Genomic DNA, 23,310 nt, shown 5'->3' on the forward strand with positions numbered 1-23,310 from the left:
GTATTTCCTTTGAAAATAGGTAATAACAAAAACGTGCAATTTTTTTTTTAATTATCAGTCATTCAGTTGGTTGGACATCAGTCCTTTTTCTATGCTAATCTTTTAACCTCAGCATAATTTTACAACCTAAACCCTCAAATATTTATTAATAGATTCTATTCTTTTGTTTTTCCAAGCAACTCTCTACTATAAAATTATTCAAAACTGGATAATACAAAGTCTACCAACCTAGATTTTGGTAACAGAATTTAAAAAAATTCTATTAAAAATTTTTCCAGCCAGCACATGCGACTCCCTCCGGAAAGGGAAGCGCATTGCATCCTCCAAACGCTATGGCCCCCTAAAGGTGTATTCCTACTAGGCCAGAAAGCACTAACACCGAAAGGACTTGAAGGGACGGATTGAAGTGGAATCACACCAAGAAAAAAAAGTTCATATGCGCCTAGTCTCCCATGGTCAGCCTCAGTCAACAAATTCTCCCTTTCTTTTGCCAGTTTAGCCTCCGGTAACTATCGTTGAGATAATACTTCAGTGGATGAATGAGGTTATGTATGATTGTAAATGAAGTGTAGCCTTGTACATTCTCAGTTCGACCATTCCTGAGAGGTATGGTTAATTGAAACCCAACCACCAATGAACATCGGTATCCACGATCTAGTATTCAAATCAGTGTAAAAATAACTGGTTTTACTAGGACTTGAATGCTGGAACTCTTGACTTCAGCCGATTTGGGAAGACGCTTTCACCACTAGACCAACCCAGTGGGTTAAACAAATTCTCCGTGGTCTAAAGGATCAGAACGCAACTAATAATTCCATTCATAAATAAAATAAAACAATTATAACTGCCCCTAAATAAATAAAAGACCTTCCCAATAAATGAAAGACACAGTAGCAATGAACATCTGTCCAGGTTCTGCAATTAGTAGAGAGATACACATTCTCCCACTATCCTTGCATTCCATTCTGTTACAAATTTCTTTCCTTTTATGTTTGTGTTATGATATCATCTCTTCATTTTGAATTAAATCAGCTGATGTAATTTTCAAATCCTCTTGTAACACCGCATTTTCGAAGGCAAAAAAGAAAAATTCTTTTCCTTTCTGTGTTCCATATCACTCATGTTTTTGCTACCATAAATCTTTCTATTTTTTCATCGTGAAAATTTTTAAATTATATTAACAAATCTATACATTTTCTACATGACAGCTTTCCTTTCTTGTTCAAATCTCCTTTCATTTTATGTTTCTAAAACTCCTTTGATATTAATTAGGATAAATTTAAAAACGATAGAAATCCACCTGGCTAATGCAGCTATATTGCTACAGTGGTATATGCTGCTATAGCAATAACTGGAAAATATATAGATAGGTAAAACAAAATTCTAAAAAAATAGTTTGTTTTTTTTAAGTTTTGTACCTAAAAGACACATTTTAAACAAAAATTTTTAACCAGACGAAATAGATTTAAATAAAGTATAAATAATCTGTGAAAAATTTCTGTTCTAATACTCCAAAAAATTTATTTTTGTCACACGGACGTTCATGTGTATGTATATTGGCATGTATTTGGTCTGAACTTTGGACCCCATTGACCAATCTTCAAACTTGGTAGATAGTTACCACTTTCCAGGGGCGGGGAGAATCTATTAAATATTTGCCAAAGTTAGAAAGCAGGACAGAATGTCTTACCTGAAAAAAATTTCAAATCTTTGCAGGAGCAATTTAGACAAAACGTTTCTTACAAAAGTTTAAGATCAAGTTCAAAAATTACCAAAAAAAATTATTTAATAGTCATCTCCCTACCAAAAAAATTGATATATATTTTTTCTTTATTTAGCTGCAACTTGCTTCAAAAAGGGAGTTAATGGGAGTTTTTTGCATCAATATTTTTTTCAGCAATAAAAATTGTTTCCTCATCTCACTCCAGTGGTATGGGGTAACAAAAAATATTTTTTTATTTAATAAAAAATTATTTAAAATTTAAATCCATCTTGCAAGTTACCAATCACATTTGAAATGTAAAAATCGTATTTTTTTGATAGCCCTTACTCTTTATTATTACTTTAAAAAGATGTTAGCCAAAAATACTCACCACTTCCTAGATAATAAAAACCTTGTATTTTAAAATTAGGAGTTTTTCTTGGCAGCCTCCATCATCCCCAAACTATCCACCCAACTCACGCCTTTATTATTACATTAATTTTTTAAGTTTATTTTTTTAATAATTTTTCTGTAATATCCATCTAAAATTAAGCTATTTTTTGTGATAAATTATTTCAGTAAATCACATTGCAAAGTAAAAAAAAACACAATATTTAATAAGTTTCTGCATAAAAATGAACATCATGTTAACTAAAAGTAACACAGATAAGAAATAAAAACTAACAAAATTAATTTTTTTAATAATTACTTGCACCTAAGATTGCTAAAAAAAATAAATAAAGAGTAAATAAAAAAAAAATATTTAATAACTTGGTTTAAATAAAAATCTAAGAATTTTCAATTTAACAAATAAGTGTGTTCACAACTTGAAGAAAAATTAAAATCATTGTGACTAAAAGTAATACAAAAGAAAACTATTACAGAACACCTTATTTTGTAAATAATAACTAAATATTAATAATATTTTGCAATTAATTACCTAACATACTTAAACAATACCTAACATTACTTAAAAAATACTTTTTTAATTAATAATAACATAATCTTAATTTGGTAACAAATATGGAATTCTCTGAATTTTGTTGTAATTTTTCCTACTTTCCTGATTTTTTCTAAAAATTCCTGACTTTCCTGTCTGTGGGAACCATGTAAACACATATGGAGTTTACAGGGGAGAATACTTAAAAAATTAATAATAATAATAAATAAATAATGAGTAAACGTTTTTGTTGCATGTGAATTTACTAAAAAATTATATATAAATATTTGTTTTGAAAATAATCTTATGAAAATTCTTAGGCCAATTTCAATCTTACATTTGATATTAAAGAAAAATAAATACATATTTATTTTTCTTTTCATATATGTATTTTAAAAAGAAAAATTCAAGAAAAAATAAATAAAAAAATAAGTACAGAATGTCATTTGATCAACAAATATTCCAAATGGATAGTTCGATTGAACCATCCATCCGGCAACCTGCAATGAAGCAACCGATTCAAACGGCGTCAGAAACTCTCGGTTTTTTCTTTTGAAGAAATAAGAAACAGAATACCTCAACCGACAATGTATAGTGCTCTTTTCTACTTCAATATCCATCTAACCAGAACGGTTATACTACGATTGTGGAACTCATGTTGCGTGTGTGCATGCATCGCTGTTTGAATATATTTCTCGTCTTGAAATATCTAAAGCTTTCCGTTCTATTCCTCTTCTTTTATTTTATTTCTACCCCCTTCACAAGTTCAATATCCGACAAAACTTACTCACACCCCTTCCTCTCTTCAATTTCTTTACACTAACGATACCGAACTGTCAATAGGAAACCCGGACTAACCTTGAAAAGTACTGTACTACCGTTTGTCAACAACCTGTTCCTATTCCTGAACCGAACGTTACCCAGACTATCGATTTAAAAGGAAATCGATATCAAAGCGATACAAATATACCGTTGCATGTAGTATGTACTAGTAGTGAAGCTATGATAGTACAAATACGTACGGGAGTGTATATTCACTCACACATACGCAAATATGAAAAGGACACACGTTACCTTACCTATACTGAAAAATTTTAAACAATGTTTTTTGCAACAGTTGTAATTCACAATAAGAGAAAAATTTTATACAATACTTCACGTACATTGTGTATCATTATTAAACGGGTGAAAAAAAACTAGATTTATTAATATAAATCAACAATAAATAAATCAAATATACATAATAAAAATCTTGTTTTATAAATTTCCAACTTTGAGAAGGATTTGCCTGCGATTTCTGCTTTTTTTGTAATAAATTTTTTAGTTGTTTTGTTTGAAAAATAATAATGAATGGCTGTTTATCTATTAATAATAATAATTATCAGTGACCTTTTCCTTTCATATCTGAGAGCTGGTGACCCGATTCATATCCCTCTGACAATTTCCCTCCATAGTTCACGGTCCTCTGCTATTCGAATCAATGTGCCTAACGTTTCTCTTGTCGCCTATTATATTTGGTAATATATAAAGAAATTTACTTTCTTTCTTTTGCCACTCATGAATGCAAGACTTCTATATCAAATATTCTTCCCGTAGCATGATCTCCATGCTCCATTGTGTAAGCAATAAGAACATGTAACTTTTCTGTAGCAGTGAATGAGCAGTCTTTTTTTCATTCATTCTATAATTCTACTGCACTCAAAACGTTTACTTACTGAACAGTCATTGTAATAATGAAAAATAATTATAAAATGACACAAATGATTAATAAAAATAATTTTATATGAAATAAGAATACCTATGTGTGAGAGAAATGTAAAGGTCAACTTCCAGGCAGGTCTGTGCCATGTCATAAATAAGATTTTATTTTTCTAATACTTATAGCCAAATTTTTTTCTATTTACACAATTTTACTTCACTGGATGTAGGTACTTAGTCAAATCGAGGCAGTTTGTACAACAATTCTGTTTGGATTGATTAATATATATAGGTTTAATTATGTCTTCATCAATGTAAAACCTCAAAATCCATGTACTACGCACAGATACTTTGCAACCATCATTCTAAACAAAATTGAGTGTGTGTGTGTGTATGCGCACATATGTGTATTGCGTGGAATATGGGTGTATATAACATAATATACAACACTATAGTTATGGACTATTTAAAAATATTTAACTCATAATTTTTCAAAACCGATTATTTCTTACATCATAAATCACAAAGAATTATTTAAAAATGTCTTTATTATAATAAAAGTATGCAATTACCAAAATTAAATATATTCAAAAAATTATTTGCTGCATCAATGAGCTTTTTTTTTATTCCTCAAAATATAACCAAGATACCAATTTTCAGAAAACTTATTTTTGTTTGAATACAAACTAGATTTTATTGACAACTGAAAGAAAACTAAAAAACACAATATGTAAGCACAGAATACCTAAATGTCAAACAGGAATTGACAAACACAGAATAAAATCACACAGAAATTTTGTAAGATGAAACCTAAATATGTGGTTTTGAATTGCAAAAATAAAGCCATAGCATAACTACAATGTCTATAGTTTAAACAACCTCTACAAGGTTGACAGACAATTTTTTTATAAATAATGTTGTTCATTACAAAGTCACTGTGATAAAATGTCTTATCAGTAAGAGTGAATGTCACCTGGACTTTGGTGTGCTTATTGGTGCATGCAGTTAAGACATTTAACTTAGAAAAAAGAACCACAGATGCGTCTGTGGTTCTTTTTTCTGGCTTTCCTGCGGAGAAAGCCAGAAAGAATTTATTGTTCAGTTCAGTCTGAACAGATTCTCAACTGAAACAGTTTGAACTTCATTTTTGAAATTTGAGTAATTCATTGTCCATTCCTTTAAAAAAGAGATGTTTCTGCAGTTTCATGAAGTAGAATCAAGAACTAAAAGGATAAGGTAAGAATAAATAAAATGTCAGATGGAAATAACAAAAAATCATGACCTTTACGAGGTCGATTAATACCATCCGATAAAATTGACCTCACCTCATTACCTCAATCTGAACTATTCTGTTGCTGACGTAATACACCTCTGAAAAAAAATCAGAAATTTTTTGTCCATAATAAAATCACAGAATACTACCACGGGTCAATAAGTTTAAGATTTTTTAAAGAACAGAGAAAAGGAATTCTCAGATTGAAGTATATTTACAATATGTGAATGTATTTGCGGAAAAGAATTTGTTCTTTGAAAAGTCTATTCCAAGCTAAAAAAAAAATCTTAACAAATTTTCACCTTTTCCATAAACCTTTATATGTAAAAATTCAATTTGATTTAGCTTGCACCATTTTATTTCCTACTGATACTGCTTTTATCCCAATTTTGTCATATAAAAACAAATATAAATACAATATTTATGCTTCCTGTAATCAAGGGTTTAGAGTATTATAAACCTTAGATTTACAAAAACTGTTCCAGTCTATAAAAAAAATTATGTAAAGCAAAAACTAGAATAAAAGTTATAAAAAAAATTCTAGTTATAAAAAATTGAAAATTCTATAATTCCATATTTAAGAAAAACAATAAAAAAAAATTTTTTTGAATCAATTTTTTTTTTTAAATAAGCACCAATAAAATATTTTCTGGGCCATTTGAAATGGGAAGATCCAATTTACACACACAAACTAAACAACTAATTATATTTAAAACCTAATATACATAAAATTTGTTTATCTATCCTGTATGATTTTTTTATCTGCCCTGCCTCATGTCATGAACATCTCCATTCTCTTCAATTTCCCACTGCTAAATTTGAGTTCTTGATAGTTCCCATTAATACACATATTAATACTATATTACATCAGTGTCACACTTAGATGAATTTACTTCATTATTACTTTTGCAGTCTTTTATTCTAAAGTCTGAGAAAATTATAAGAAATGAGAAAAAGTTTAGTGTGATCAAGAAGTATAAAAAACATCAAAGTAAACGTTGCATAAGGTAACCAAAATTTTCTAAAATAAAAAAATTCTAGGAACCAAACAAAATTCATTTAGATTTGATGATTATAAAAAAAAAATTGCAGCTAAATTACAAAATTACCATTACAAAATGTATAAACAATGTAATACTTACATTAAATCAAAGCTGTCAGGATAGTGTGTTGTTTCAGTACGTGGATAACTGATATACCCTTGAGTATACAATTTTTCCGCAACCTGCATAGCATGATGAGGCCCTAAGCCAAGTCCAGAACTCGCAACTCTCATCAGCTCAACGGTGTTCAATGCAATCGGCCGTGATTTCGTCTTCTCTTTCAAAACGACGCTGGAAACTCTGTTCGGCATCGATAACTGAGTATCAGCTGATTTCCAAAAAAACTGCTCATTACAAACTGTTAAAATTTTTTTTTAATTTTTTAACTCGACCGATTAAATTAAACATAAAATAAAACTTATACCCCCAATTGAATTTATACCTAATAAATAATAATTATTATTAATTAAAAATTCACTTTTACTCAAAATTCTAAATCATTATAATAATATATTTCACTATTTTATTTATTTTATTTTTTTAAGACTAACTTACAATATCGATCATTAGCCAAAACTGCCAGGAGTATACAATTTTACTATATGGGGCGCAATTGGAACCACATTTTTATTTTTATTTTTCTTCATTATAAGCATGACACATTATTCTTTTATTTTAAGGTAATTGTTGAGGTGTTCAAAATTTTCTGGAGCTCTCAGGTCATAGATCAAAAGGAATGTGGTCAAAGAGTTTAGTCCTAAATTAAAAAAATATCACTTTACTTCAAGTTTTTTCTTATACCATACCCATCATCAATCTTTCTTTAAAAACTTATAATTTCATAACAGATTTTTATTTTATTTCAAATTATAATTTGAAATAAATTAAAAATAATTAAATTATAATTAAAAATAAATCATCATTTAATGATATATCATTAAATGATGATCTCAATTAATGAAGGAAGATTAACACTAAAGAAATTCATAATTGCCAGGTATGAAACATAATGCTACAACTGCACTTAAACGTCATACCATTCATGACAGACTGCCCAAAAATAAGAAACAGGAAAATACGTTTTACTCTTTTTTTCCGTTTCACAAAATTAGATTTATTTTACTTATTTTTACGCGTAATGCAACCAAAGTTTCCAAGCTTCTACCTCATACTCCGTATATTGAGAACTAAAAATGTAATTTTTTTAAATTTCTAATTGAGAATTTTTTTTAAGATCTGAAAGCAGCTTATTTTTAACATTTTGGCTGCAATTTAGTTAGCATATTGGTGACCTAAGCTCTGCTTCCTAAACTGTTCATGACACATTTTTAGTATTTGACTTTAGCATCACAACTGTGTTGATTATTAAAGATAGGCTAACTCCTTTCTTTTTTGTCATTTGCAATTTGGTAAATATCAAATTCTGTTAGGATGCAAGTGCCTAAAAATGACTACCATTTATGCACTGCTTTATGTTATCTGATTTATTGTCTTGTAATATAAGTTTCATAATATTATTTTTTATACATTTCGTTATTACTGAAATTTTATTTATTTATTCATTTGTTTATTGACTTATGCATTTTTTCATATATGAATACTATTTCACACTATTCTAAAACACGATAGCTTTTTTCAATTTTCTCAATGAACAATAAAGAATTGCAATTCTGTAAGTTCCATCATAATGAAATTATATTTCATAACACACCACAATGCACTTGAAAAATTCAATCTCTTTTCCTTTTAGTATCAGTCCAAAAACAAACACACAACACTTCTCTGTTCAATCTGATCAGTAAATATGCATGGAACTAACCTCACATTAATTTTTGCACAATCAAGATGAATGGTGAAAAGTTTGTGGCATATGAAGCAAGAAATATGTGACATTTTCATGGATTCCACCTAGCATCTGACACTGATCATACCAGATGAATTCAATGACATATGTCAGTTCATCATCTGTAGTGGCAGCCAGATACCCGGTATATTTATCACCATGAATATTTTCCCTCCACATTAAATTTTTAACATCATTAATTGGTGTTAAAATCAATGAACCATATTGATTCACTTACATCACCATAAACTTCCCTGAACTCTCAAAACATCTTACATTGGAACATATCTTTTACATTAAGAAAGTGATTAACAGAACTTGCTACATATACTTCACAATTGTCTATTTTAACAGAAATAACATAACACTTTCTAAAACAATGAAACTCATAAAGTTACTGAGGCTGGTGAACCTTCAACTGGCCAAAATAATTGAACTTATGTTAGCTATTTACAATCCTTCTTTTAATAACTTATCAACTAAAATTTGGCAATAAAAAGAAAATGACGCATGAAAGTTTTATCTGGAATAGGAATTTCATCTAGACTTAAATGTTCTACATAAGTTAGGTGTAAAGATTACACATGATAGTTGATTTTATATATGTATTAAATAAGATGGCCAAGCCAGAGTATGTTCAATCCAAATCTCAGTAAACAGTTTATTGGTATATGACAAGAGTTTACCATTTGATAAATTAAATTAAAACAAAATGTAATTATTTTTAATGTACATTTTTAAGTATACACTGGATTGAGAATAAATTACTCATTATGAAGGACAATGATATATATATGTTGCCAAGAGATTTCACACTTATCTAAAAATACATTATTTTATGTACAATAAATGGCTAACAAGATGCCCAGTGAAAGTTTCCTTTTTTCATTGAACAATGAAAAAGTGCACAGCCACTGTGCACAGCCGCTGTGCACAAAATCCTAAAGTCGGTGTTTGACAAGGTCCATACGAGATTAACGAAGCATCTAAATCACCATATTTACCCTGTAAATGCATATTAAAAAAGTGATTTAAAATACTACACGATGATGTTGATATAAGGGAAGAGAATTATAAAAACCCTACAGATGAATCTAATATTTCCATAAAATATAAACATCTAATTAATTTAAATAGTAGGCACTGAATAAAAACTGCTCATAACATCCTAATGTAAAAGTACAAGAAACACCAATATACCAATATAACTGTTATTTATTAAGATTATACTGCCTCACAATATGTTTACGAAAAATTGTAATGTACCAAATGATCTTGCCTAATTACAGAAAACCAGCTATAATATTGTTAACTAGACCCAATAAGCAGTATGACTGACTCTGTTCAATCTTCAGTCTAAATTTAAAGTCAGAAGATATTTTTAAGTAATTATTTTTAATTCTTTTTTCCATATTTTTTTTTAACTATAATTTAATGACACCCCAAAAAAATTATTTGTCATTTTTCCTAGCATTGTAAGTATTCTAGTTAGTTACCTGTAATAATCATAAACAAAATTTATTCAATTAAACATTAAAATTGTATTTATATATATATATATATATATATATATGAGATCTGTTCAAGACTTATCTGATTATAGGCCATGAAAAAAAAGGTAGTTTAATAGTCCTAATTTTCTTTAAAACAGTCCCTCTTTTGACTCCACACATTTAACCCAGCGTTCCTTACATTACTGGGAACATTTTTTGTACTCCTCTTTTTAAACAGCTACAACCATTAACCAGCCATTACATCAGAATCTTGGGGAAGAATAAAAAATCATAAGAAGCTATGTTTAATGAATAGAGCATGGCCAATTTGAGTAATTCTGTGCTTAACAAAGAGATTCTGGATTAAACATGATGACGGGTTACTCTGTCTTGCAACTGCCACTGTGGGATTCTTACAGAAATGGTCTCTTGAAGAAACTTCAGATAATATTGTTTGTCAAGGTTGAATTTATTTTGGCCTTCTAATGCATATTTGTAATGCAGAACTTCATAGCAGTTGAAAAAACTATCACTACTTTCACATAAATACTCATTTGTCTTGCTATCTTTAGGCATGGGGTTGATGGTGACTTTAACAGTAAAAACTGAGGTTTGGTTTCTGGGTTATAACACCAGTTATCATGGTCTTAAGGAAGTTAGAATCATCTCTGGCATATTCCAACATGTCCTGTACAATATAAAAATGAACTTCTTGTTCAATCAAATGTAGCTTTGGCACAAAGTTCCTCTCTAAGGATACCTATATCATCTGATAAAATCATACTATGGGACCGCTACTAATCCCAGAGTCATTTCTAATTCCTAATATCAAATGACTACATGCAGGTAGTCTAATTTTTGGAAGTACAGTTAGTTTTCATGCAGATTGGAAAGAATATTTCAGATGCAGGTGAAGGGACAGGTGATGGAATAAACTATACAGTTGATAAGCGGGGTAATCTACACACAACTGATTGATTGATGACAACCAATCATTTTCTTATAAATCATAACAGTAAATTCCTCTTCCTTCCTGTATAATATCTGTTACACATGCTTTCCAACACCAACAAGTACAAAAATGCAGACAAAATGCTTACCCAACTATGCTTACAAAATTTAAACTAAATTATACTAGTACTCAGCCAAATTTTACCGCTCGCATTCAAATACATTTCAAGAAAAAAAAATATGGACAAACATTTTTGAACAGAACTCTTACGTTTATTTGCATTTTCAGAATTACTTAAAACTCAGACATTTTTAATTTAGCAACTGATAGTATCATATAAGATAGTTAACCAATAAATAGGCAAACAACTTGTATTATATCGAGATCTGTTATGTCTTTCAAAGTACATATACACTAATAACAGTACAATTTGAAGCAAAACAATCTATATTCAATTATAGATTGTTGTCTAGCTTCATTTTCATTCGGTTTACCAAGATTTTGCATCGCTGCCTTAATATCTTTTTCAGTAATTGCTGAGAAATGTGCTCTATATACTACCTGAAAAATATACTAAAAAGTGTAAAAATTGTCTACAAGAGCTAAAAGTATACACAAAAAAAAAAGAAATTTACATCAAATCTTTAACAAAATTTTTTGAGAAATACAGTTCTGTAGTAGAAGTGGGAGTTAGAATTGTTAGAATAGTATTCTATTTTCCTAGTTATCAAGTAAAACAAAATTAATATCAACAACTTTTTACACCAAAAACAAAACCTTTAAGAAAATGGTTAATTAGTTAAAAATAAAAATGTTTATGTAATCTGGAGATTTCTTTGGTTTGGAAAAACTGCCCATTACAAACTGTTAAAATTTTTTTTAAATTTTTTAACTCGACCGATTAAATTAAACTTAAAATAAAACTTATACCCCCAATTGAATTTATACCTAATAAATAATAATTATTATTAATTAAAAATTCACTTTTACTCAAAATTCTAATTCATTATAATAATATATTTCACTATTTTATTTATTTATTTTTTTTTAAGACTAACTCTTACAATATCGATCGATCATTAGCCAAAACTGCCAGGAGTATACAATTTTACTATATGGGGCGCAATTGGAACCACATTTTTATTTTTATTTTTCTTCATTATAAGCATGACACATTATTCTTTTATTTTAAGGTAATTGTTGAGGTGTTCAAAATTTTCTGGAGCTCTCAGGTCATAGATCAAAAGAAATGTGGTTAACAGTTTAGTGCTAAATTAAAAAAATATCACTTTACTTCAAGTTTTTTCTTATACCATACTCATCATCAATCTTTCTTTAAAAACTTATAATTTCAAATTATATCATTAAATGATGATCTCAATTAATGAAGGAAGATTAACACTAAAGAAATTCATAATTGCCAGGTATGAAACATAATGCTACAACTGCACTTAAACGTCATACCATTCATGACAGACTGCCCAAAAATAAGAAACAGGAAAATACGTTTTACTCTTTTTTTCCGTTTCACAAAATTAGATTTATTTTACTTATTTTTACGCGTAATGCAACCAAAGTTTCCAAGCTTCTACCTCATACTCCGTATATTGAGAACTAAAAATGTAATTTTTTTAAATTTCTAATTGAGAATTTTTTTTTAAGATCTGAAAGCAGCTTATTTTTAACATTTTGGCTGCAATTTAGTTAGCATATTGGTGACCTAAGCTCTGCTTCCTAAACTGTTCATGACACATTTTTAGTATTTGACTTTAGCATCACAACTGTGTTGATTATTAAAGATAGGCTAACTCCTTTCTTTTTTGTCATCTGCAATTTGGTAAATATCAAATTCTGTTAGGATGTAAGTGCCTAAAAATGACTACCATTTATGCACTGCTTTATGTTATCTGATTTATTGTCTTGTAATATAAGTTTCATAATATTATTTTTTTATACATTTCGTTATTACTGCAATTTTATTTATTTATTCATTTGTTTATTGACTTATGCATTTTTTCATATATGAATACTCTTTCACACTATTCTAAAACACGATAGCTTTTTTCAATTTTCTCAATGAACAATAAAGAATTGCAATTCTGTAAGTTCCATCATAATGAAATTATATTTCATAACACACCACAATGCACTTGAAAAATTCAATCTCTTTTCCTTTTAGTATCAGTCCAAAAACAAACACACAACACTTCTCTGTTCAATCTGATCAGTAAATATGCATGGAACTAACCTCACATTAATTTTTGCACAATCAAGATGAATGGTGAAAAGTTTGTGGCATATGAAGCAAGAAATATGTGACATTTTCATGGATTCCACCTAGCATCTGACACTGATCATACCAGATGAATTCAATGACATATGTCAGTTCATCATCTGTAGTGGCAGCCAGATACCCGGTATATTTATCACCATGAATATTTTCCCTCCACATTAAATTTTTAACATCATTAATTGGTGTTAAAATCAATGAACCATATTGATTCACTTACATCACCATAAACTTCCCTGAACTCTCAAAACATCTTACATTGGAACATATCTTTTACATTAAGAAAGTGATTAACAGAACTTGCTACATATCCTTCACAATTGTCTATTTTAACAGAAATAACATAACACTTTCTAAAACAATGAAACTCATAAAGTTACTGAGGCTGGTGAACCTTCAACTGGCCAAAATAATTGAACTTATGTTAGCTATTTACAATCCTTCTTTTAATAACTTATCAACTAAAATTTGGCAATAAAAAGAAAATGACGCATGAAAGTTTTATCTGGAATAGGAATTTCATCTAGACTTAAATGTTCTACATAAGTTAGGTGTAAAGATTACACATGATAGTTGATTTTATATATGTATTAAATAAGATGGCCAAGCCAGAGTATGTTCAATCCAAATCTCAGTAAACAGTTTATTGGTATATGACAAGAGTTTACCATTTGATAAATTAAATTAAAACAAAATGTAATTATTTTTAATGTACATTTTTAAGTATACACTGGATTGAGAATAAATTACTCATTATGAAGGACAATGATATATATATGTTGCCAAGAGATTTCACACTTATCTAAAAATACATTATTTTATGTACAATAAATGGCTAACAAGATGCCCAGTGAAAGTTTCCTTTTTTCATTGAACAATGAAAAAGTGCACAGCCACTGTGCACAGCCGCTGTGCACAAAATCCTAAAGTCGGTGTTTGACAAGGTCCATACGAGATTAACGAAGCATCTAAATCACCATATTTACCCTGTAAATGCATATTAAAAAAGTGATTTAAAATACTACACGATGATGTTGATATAAGGGAAGAGAATTATAAAAACCCTACAGATGAATCTAATATTTCCATAAAATATAAACATCTAATTAATTTAAATAGTAGGCACTGAATAAAAACTGCTCATAACATCCTAATGTAAAAGTACAAGAAACACCAATATACCAATATAACTGTTATTTATTACGATTATACTGCCTCACAATATGTTTACGAAAAATTGTAATGTACCAAATGATCTTGCCTAATTACAGAAAACCAGCTATAATATTGTTAACTAGACCCAATAAGCAGTATGACTGACTGTTCAATCTTCAGTCTAAATTTAAAGTCAGAAGATATTTTTAAGTAATTATTTTTAATTCTTTTTTCCATATTTTTTTTTAACTATAATTTAATGACACCCCAAAAAAATTATTTGTCATTTTTCCTAGCATTGTAAGTATTCTAGTTAGTTACCTGTAATAATCATAAACAAAATTTATTCAATTAAACATTAAAATTGTATTTATATATATATATATATATATATGAGATCTGTTCAAGACTTATCTGATTATAGGCCATGAAAAAAAAGGTAGTTTAATAGTCCTAATTTTCTTTAAAACAGTCCCTCTTTTGACTCCACACATTTAACCCAGCGTTCCTTACATTACTGGGAACATTTTTTGTACTCCTCTTTTTAAACAGCTACAACCATTAACCAGCCATTACATCAGAATCTTGGGGAAGAATAAAAAATCATAAGAAGCTATGTTTAATGAATAGAGCATGGCCAATTTGAGTAATTCTGTGCTTAACAAAGAGATTCTGGATTAAACATGATGACGGGTTACTCTGTCTTGCAACTGCCACTGTGGGATTCTTACAGAAATGGTCTCTTGAAGAAACTTCAGATAATATTGTTTGTCAAGGTTGAATTTATTTTGGCCTTCTAATGCATATTTGTAATGCAGAACTTCATAGCAGTTGAAAAAACTATCACTACTTTCACATAAATACTCATTTGTCTTGCTATCTTTAGGCATGGGGTTGATGGTGACTTTAACAGTAAAAACTGAGGTTTGGTTTCTGGGTTATAACACCAGTTATCATGGTCTTAAGGAAGTTAGAATCATCTCTGGCATATTCCAACATGTCCTGTACAATATAAAAATGAACTTCTTGTTCAATCAAATGTAGCTTTGGCACAAAGTTCCTCTCTAAGGATACCTATATCATCTGATAAAATCATACTATGGGACCGCTACTAATCCCAGAGTCATTTCTAATTCCTAATATCAAATGACTACATGCAGGTAGTCTAATTTTTGGAAGTACAGTTAGTTTTCATGCAGATTGGAAAGAATATTTCAGATGCAGGTGAAGGGACAGGTGATGGAATAAACTATACAGTTGATAAGCGGGGTAATCTACACACAACTGATTGATTGATGACAACCAATCATTTTCTTATAAATCATAACAGTAAATTCCTCTTCCTTCCTGTATAATATCTGTTACACATGCTTTCCAACACCAACAAGTACAAAAATGCAGACAAAATGCTTACCCAACTATGCTTACAAAATTTAAACTAAATTATACTAGTACTCAGCCAAATTTTACCGCTCGCATTCAAATACATTTCAAGAAAAAAAAATATGGACAAACATTTTTGAACAGAACTCTTACGTTTATTTGCATTTTCAGAATTACTTAAAACTCAGACATTTTTAATTTAGCAACTGATAGTATCATATAAGATAGTTAACCAATAAATAGGCAAACAACTTGTATTATATCGAGATCTGTTATGTCTTTCAAAGTACATATACACTAATAACAGTACAATTTGAAGCAAAACAATCTATATTCAATTATAGATTGTTGTCTAGCTTCATTTTCATTCGGTTTACCAAGATTTTGCATCGCTGCCTTAATATCTTTTTCAGTAATTGCTGAGAAATGTGCTCTATATACTACCTGAAAAATATACTAAAAAGTGTAAAAATTGTCTACAAGAGCTAAAAGTATACACAAAAAAAAAAGAAATTTACATCAAATCTTTAACAAAATTTTTTGAGAAATACAGTTCTGTAGTAGAAGTGGGAGTTAGAATTGTTAGAATAGTATTCTATTTTCCTAGTTATCAAGTAAAACAAAATTAATATCAACAACTTTTTACACCAAAAACAAAACCTTTAAGAAAATGGTTAATTAGTTAAAAATAAAAATGTTTATGTAATCTGGAGATTTCTTTGGTTTGGAAAAACTGCCCATTACAAACTGTTAAAATTTTTTTTAAATTTTTTAACTCGACCGATTAAATTAAACTTAAAATAAAACTTATACCCCCAATTGAATTTATACCTAATAAATAATAATTATTATTAATTAAAAATTCACTTTTACTCAAAATTCTAATTCATTATAATAATATATTTCACTATTTTATTTATTTATTTTTTTTTAAGACTAACTCTTACAATATCGATCGATCATTAGCCAAAACTGCCAGGAGTATACAATTTTACTATATGGGGCGCAATTGGAACCACATTTTTATTTTTATTTTTCTTCATTATAAGCATGACACATTATTCTTTTATTTTAAGGTAATTGTTGAGGTGTTCAAAATTTTCTGGAGCTCTCAGGTCATAGATCAAAAGAAATGTGGTTAACAGTTTAGTGCTAAATTAAAAAAATATCACTTTACTTCAAGTTTTTTCTTATACCATACTCATCATCAATCTTTCTTTAAAAACTTATAATTTCAAATTATATCATTAAATGATGATCTCAATTAATGAAGGAAGATTAACACTAAAGAAATTCATAATTGCCAGGTATGAAACATAATGCTACAACTGCACTTAAACGTCATACCATTCATGACAGACTGCCCAAAAATAAGAAACAGGAAAATACGTTTTACTCTTTTTTTCCGTTTCACAAAATTAGATTTATTTTACTTATTTTTACGCGTAATGCAACCAAAGTTTCCAAGCTTCTACCTCATACTCCGTATATTGAGAACTAAAAATGTAATTTTTTTAAATTTCTAATTGAGAATTTTTTTTTAAGATCTGAAAGCAGCTTATTTTTAACATTTTGGCTGCAATTTAGTTAGCATATTGGTGACCTAAGCTCTGCTTCCTAAACTGTTCATGACACATTTTTAGTATTTGACTTTAGCATCACAACTGTGTTGATTATTAAAGATAGGCTAACTCCTTTCTTTTTTGTCATCTGCAATTTGGTAAATATCAAATTCTGTTAGGATGCAAGTGCCTAAAAATGACTACCATTTATGCACTGCTTTATGTTATCTGATTTATTGTCTTGTAATATAAGTTTCATAATATTATTTTTTTATACATTTCGTTATTACTGCAATTTTATTTATTTATTCATTTGTTTATTGACTTATGCATTTTTTCATATATGAATACTATTTCACACTATTCTAAAACACGATAGCTTTTTTCAATTTTCTCAATGAACAATAAAGAATTGCAATTCTGTAAGTTCCATCATAATGAAATTATATTTCATAACACACCACAATGCACTTGAAAAATTCAATCTCTTTTCCTTTTAGTATCAGTCCAAAAACAAACACACAACACTTCTCTGTTCAATCTGATCAGTAAATATGCATGGAACTAACCTCACATTAATTTTTGCACAATCAAGATGAATGGTGAAAAGTTTGTGGCATATGAAGCAAGAAATATGTGACATTTTCATGGATTCCACCTAGCATCTGACACTGATCATACCAGATGAATTCAATGACATATGTCAGTTCATCATCTGTAGTGGCAGCCAGATACCCGGTATATTTATCACCATGAATATTTTCCCTCCACATTAAATTTTTAACATCATTAATTGGTGTTAAAATCAATGAACCATATTGATTCACTTACATCACCATAAACTTCCCTGAACTCTCAAAACATCTTACATTGGAACATATCTTTTACATTAAGAAAGTGATTAACAGAACTTGCTACATATACTTCACAATTGTCTATTTTAACAGAAATAACATAACACTTTCTAAAACAATGAAACTCATAAAGTTACTGAGGCTGGTGAACCTTCAACTGGCCAAAATAATTGAACTTATGTTAGCTATTTACAATCCTTCTTTTAATAACTTATCAACTAAAATTTGGCAATAAAAAGAAAATGACGCATGAAAGTTTTATCTGGAATAGGAATTTCATCTAGACTTAAATGTTCTACATAAGTTAGGTGTAAAGATTACACATGATAGTTGATTTTATATATGTATTAAATAAGATGGCCAAGCCAGAGTATGTTCAATCCAAATCTCAGTAAACAGTTTATTGGTATATGACAAGAGTTTACCATTTGATAAATTAAATTAAAACAAAATGTAATTATTTTTAATGTACATTTTTAAGTATACACTGGATTGAGAATAAATTACTCATTATGAAGGACAATGATATATATATGTTGCCAAGAGATTTCACACTTATCTAAAAATACATTATTTTATGTACAATAAATGGCTAACAAGATGCCCAGTGAAAGTTTCCTTTTTTCATTGAACAATGAAAAAGTGCACAGCCACTGTGCACAGCCGCTGTGCACAAAATCCTAAAGTCGGTGTTTGACAAGGTCCATACGAGATTAACGAAGCATCTAAATCACCATATTTACCCTGTAAATGCATATTAAAAAAGTGATTTAAAATACTACACGATGATGTTGATATAAGGGAAGAGAATTATAAAAACCCTACAGATGAATCTAATATTTCCATAAAATATAAACATCTAATTAATTTAAATAGTAGGCACTGAATAAAAACTGCTCATAACATCCTAATGTAAAAGTACAAGAAACACCAATATACCAATATAACTGTTATTTATTAAGATTATACTGCCTCACAATATGTTTACGAAAAATTGTAATGTACCAAATGATCTTGCCTAATTACAGAAAACCAGCTATAATATTGTTAACTAGACCCAATAAGCAGTATGACTGACTCTGTTCAATCTTCAGTCTAAATTTAAAGTCAGAAGATATTTTTAAGTAATTATTTTTAATTCTTTTTTCCATATTTTTTTTTAACTATAATTTAATGACACCCCAAAAAAATTATTTGTCATTTTTCCTAGCATTGTAAGTATTCTAGTTAGTTACCTGTAATAATCATAAACAAAATTTATTCAATTAAACATTAAAATTGTATTTATATATATATATATATGAGATCTGTTCAAGACTTATCTGATTATAGGCCATGAAAAAAAAGGTAGTTTAATAGTCCTAATTTTCTTTAAAACAGTCCCTCTTTTGACTCCACACATTTAACCCAGCGTTCCTTACATTACTGGGAACATTTTTTGTACTCCTCTTTTTAAACAGCTACAACCATTAACCAGCCATTACATCAGAATCTTGGGGAAGAATAAAAAATCATAAGAAGCTATGTTTAATGAATAGAGCATGGCCAATTTGAGTAATTCTGTGCTTAACAAAGAGATTCTGGATTAAACATGATGACGGGTTACTCTGTCTTGCAACTGCCACTGTGGGATTCTTACAGAAATGGTCTCTTGAAGAAACTTCAGATAATATTGTTTGTCAAGGTTGAATTTATTTTGGCCTTCTAATGCATATTTGTAATGCAGAACTTCATAGCAGTTGAAAAAACTATCACTACTTTCACATAAATACTCATTTGTCTTGCTATCTTTAGGCATGGGGTTGATGGTGACTTTAACAGTAAAAACTGAGGTTTGGTTTCTGGGTTATAACACCAGTTATCATGGTCTTAAGGAAGTTAGAATCATCTCTGGCATATTCCAACATGTCCTGTACAATATAAAAATGAACTTCTTGTTCAATCAAATGTAGCTTTGGCACAAAGTTCCTCTCTAAGGATACCTATATCATCTGATAAAATCATACTATGGGACCGCTACTAATCCCAGAGTCATTTCTAATTCCTAATATCAAATGACTACATGCAGGTAGTCTAATTTTTGGAAGTACAGTTAGTTTTCATGCAGATTGGAAAGAATATTTCAGATGCAGGTGAAGGGACAGGTGATGGAATAAACTATACAGTTGATAAGCGGGGTAATCTACACACAACTGATTGATTGATGACAACCAATCATTTTCTTATAAATCATAACAGTAAATTCCTCTTCCTTCCTGTATAATATCTGTTACACATGCTTTCCAACACCAACAAGTACAAAAATGCAGACAAAATGCTTACCCAACTATGCTTACAAAATTTAAACTAAATTATACTAGTACTCAGCCAAATTTTACCGCTCGCATTCAAATACATTTCAAGAAAAAAAAATATGGACAAACATTTTTGAACAGAACTCTTACGTTTATTTGCATTTTCAGAATTACTTAAAACTCAGACATTTTTAATTTAGCAACTGATAGTATCATATAAGATAGTTAACCAATAAATAGGCAAACAACTTGTATTATATCGAGATCTGTTATGTCTTTCAAAGTACATATACACTAATAACAGTACAATTTGAAGCAAAACAATCTATATTCAATTATAGATTGTTGTCTAGCTTCATTTTCATTCGGTTTACCAAGATTTTGCATCGCTGCCTTAATATCTTTTTCAGTAATTGCTGAGAAATGTGCTCTATATACTACCTGAAAAATATACTAAAAAGTGTAAAAATTGTCTACAAGAGCTAAAAGTATACACAAAAAAAAAAGAAATTTACATCAAATCTTTAACAAAATTTTTTGAGAAATACAGTTCTGTAGTAGAAGTGGGAGTTAGAATTGTTAGAATAGTATTCTATTTTCCTAGTTATCAAGTAAAACAAAATTAATATCAACAACTTTTTACACCAAAAACAAAACCTTTAAGAAAATGGTTAATTAGTTAAAAATAAAAATGTTTATGTAATCTGGAGATTTCTTTGGTTTGGAAAAACTGCCCATTACAAACTGTTAAAATTTTTTTTAAATTTTTTAACTCGACCGATTAAATTAAACTTAAAATAAAACTTATACCCCCAATTGAATTTATACCTAATAAATAATAATTATTATTAATTAAAAATTCACTTTTACTCAAAATTCTAATTCATTATAATAATATATTTCACTATTTTATTTATTTATTTTTTTTTAAGACTAACTCTTACAATATCGATCGATCATTAGCCAAAACTGCCAGGAGTATACAATTTTACTATATGGGGCGCAATTGGAACCACATTTTTATTTTTATTTTTCTTCATTATAAGCATGACACATTATTCTTTTATTTTAAGGTAATTGTTGAGGTGTTCAAAATTTTCTGGAGCTCTCAGGTCATAGATCAAAAGAAATGTGGTTAACAGTTTAGTGCTAAATTAAAAAAATATCACTTTACTTCAAGTTTTTTCTTATACCATACTCATCATCAATCTTTCTTTAAAAACTTATAATTTCATAACAGATTTTTATTTTATTTCAAATTATATCATTAAATGATGATCTCAATTAATGAAGGAAGATTAACACTAAAGAAATTCATAATTGCCAGGTATGAAACATAATGCTACAACTGCACTTAAACGTCATACCATTCATGACAGACTGCCCAAAAATAAGAAACAGGAAAATACGTTTTACTCTTTTTTTCCGTTTCACAAAATTAGATTTATTTTACTTATTTTTACGCGTAATGCAACCAAAGTTTCCAAGCTTCTACCTCATACTCCGTATATTGAGAACTAAAAATGTAATTTTTTTAAATTTCTAATTGAGAATTTTTTTTTAAGATCTGAAAGCAGCTTATTTTTAACATTTTGGCTGCAATTTAGTTAGCATATTGGTGACCTAAGCTCTGCTTCCTAAACTGTTCATGACACATTTTTAGTATTTGACTTTAGCATCACAACTGTGTTGATTATTAAAGATAGGCTAACTCCTTTCTTTTTTGTCATCTGCAATTTGGTAAATATCAAATTCTGTTAGGATGTAAGTGCCTAAAAATGACTACCATTTATGCACTGCTTTATGTTATCTGATTTATTGTCTTGTAATATAAGTTTCATAATATTATTTTTTTATACATTTCGTTATTACTGCAATTTTATTTATTTATTCATTTGTTTATTGACTTATGCATTTTTTCATATATGAATACTCTTTCACACTATTCTAAAACACGATAGCTTTTTTCAATTTTCTCAATGAACAATAAAGAATTGCAATTCTGTAAGTTCCATCATAATGAAATTATATTTCATAACACACCACAATGCACTTGAAAAATTCAATCTCTTTTCCTTTTAGTATCAGTCCAAAAACAAACACACAACACTTCTCTGTTCAATCTGATCAGTAAATATGCATGGAACTAACCTCACATTAATTTTTGCACAATCAAGATGAATGGTGAAAAGTTTGTGGCATATGAAGCAAGAAATATGTGACATTTTCATGGATTCCACCTAGCATCTGACACTGATCATACCAGATGAATTCAATGACATATGTCAGTTCATCATCTGTAGTGGCAGCCAGATACCCGGTATATTTATCACCATGAATATTTTCCCTCCACATTAAATTTTTAACATCATTAATTGGTGTTAAAATCAATGAACCATATTGATTCACTTACATCACCATAAACTTCCCTGAACTGTCAAAACATCTTACATTGGAACATATCTTTTACATTAAGAAAGTGATTAACAGAACTTGCTTCATATCCTCCACAATTGTCTATTTTAACAGAAATAACAAAACACTTTCTAAAACAATGAAACTCATAAAGTTACTGAGGCTGGTGAACCTTCAACTGGCCAAAATAATTGAACTTATGTTAGCTATTTACAATCCTTCTTTTAATAACTTATCAACTAAAATTTGGCAATAAAAAGAAAATGACGCATGAAAGTTTTATCTGGAATAGGAATTTCATCCAGACTTAAATGTTCTACATAAGTTAGGTGTAAAGATTACACATGATAGTTGATTTTATATATGTATTAAATAAGATGGCCAGGCCAGAGTATGTTCAATCCAAATCTCAG

General features: G+C 28.9%; 1 protein-coding gene across 5 annotated transcripts in view; it reads right to left on the minus strand.

Annotated features, from left to right (window-relative positions):
- The window catches only part of LOC142325610 (DNA topoisomerase 3-beta-1-like), a 56,638-nt gene that overhangs the window by 21,417 nt on the left and 11,911 nt on the right, over window positions 1–23,310 (minus strand). For 3 of the 5 annotated variants that reach the window (XM_075367570.1, XM_075367572.1, XM_075367575.1), the window contains exon 4: window positions 6,756–7,014. In XM_075367570.1, coding sequence (XP_075223685.1) covers window positions 6,756–7,014 — 259 coding nt within the window. The remainder of the gene's footprint in view (window positions 1–6,755; window positions 7,015–23,310) is intronic. The other 2 variants (XM_075367574.1, XM_075367573.1) reach the window with 2 other exon arrangements.

This window comes from Lycorma delicatula, chromosome 5 (assembly GCF_047948215.1).
Source record: "Lycorma delicatula isolate Av1 chromosome 5, ASM4794821v1, whole genome shotgun sequence".
Classification (NCBI taxonomy): Eukaryota; Metazoa; Arthropoda; class Insecta; order Hemiptera; family Fulgoridae; genus Lycorma; species Lycorma delicatula.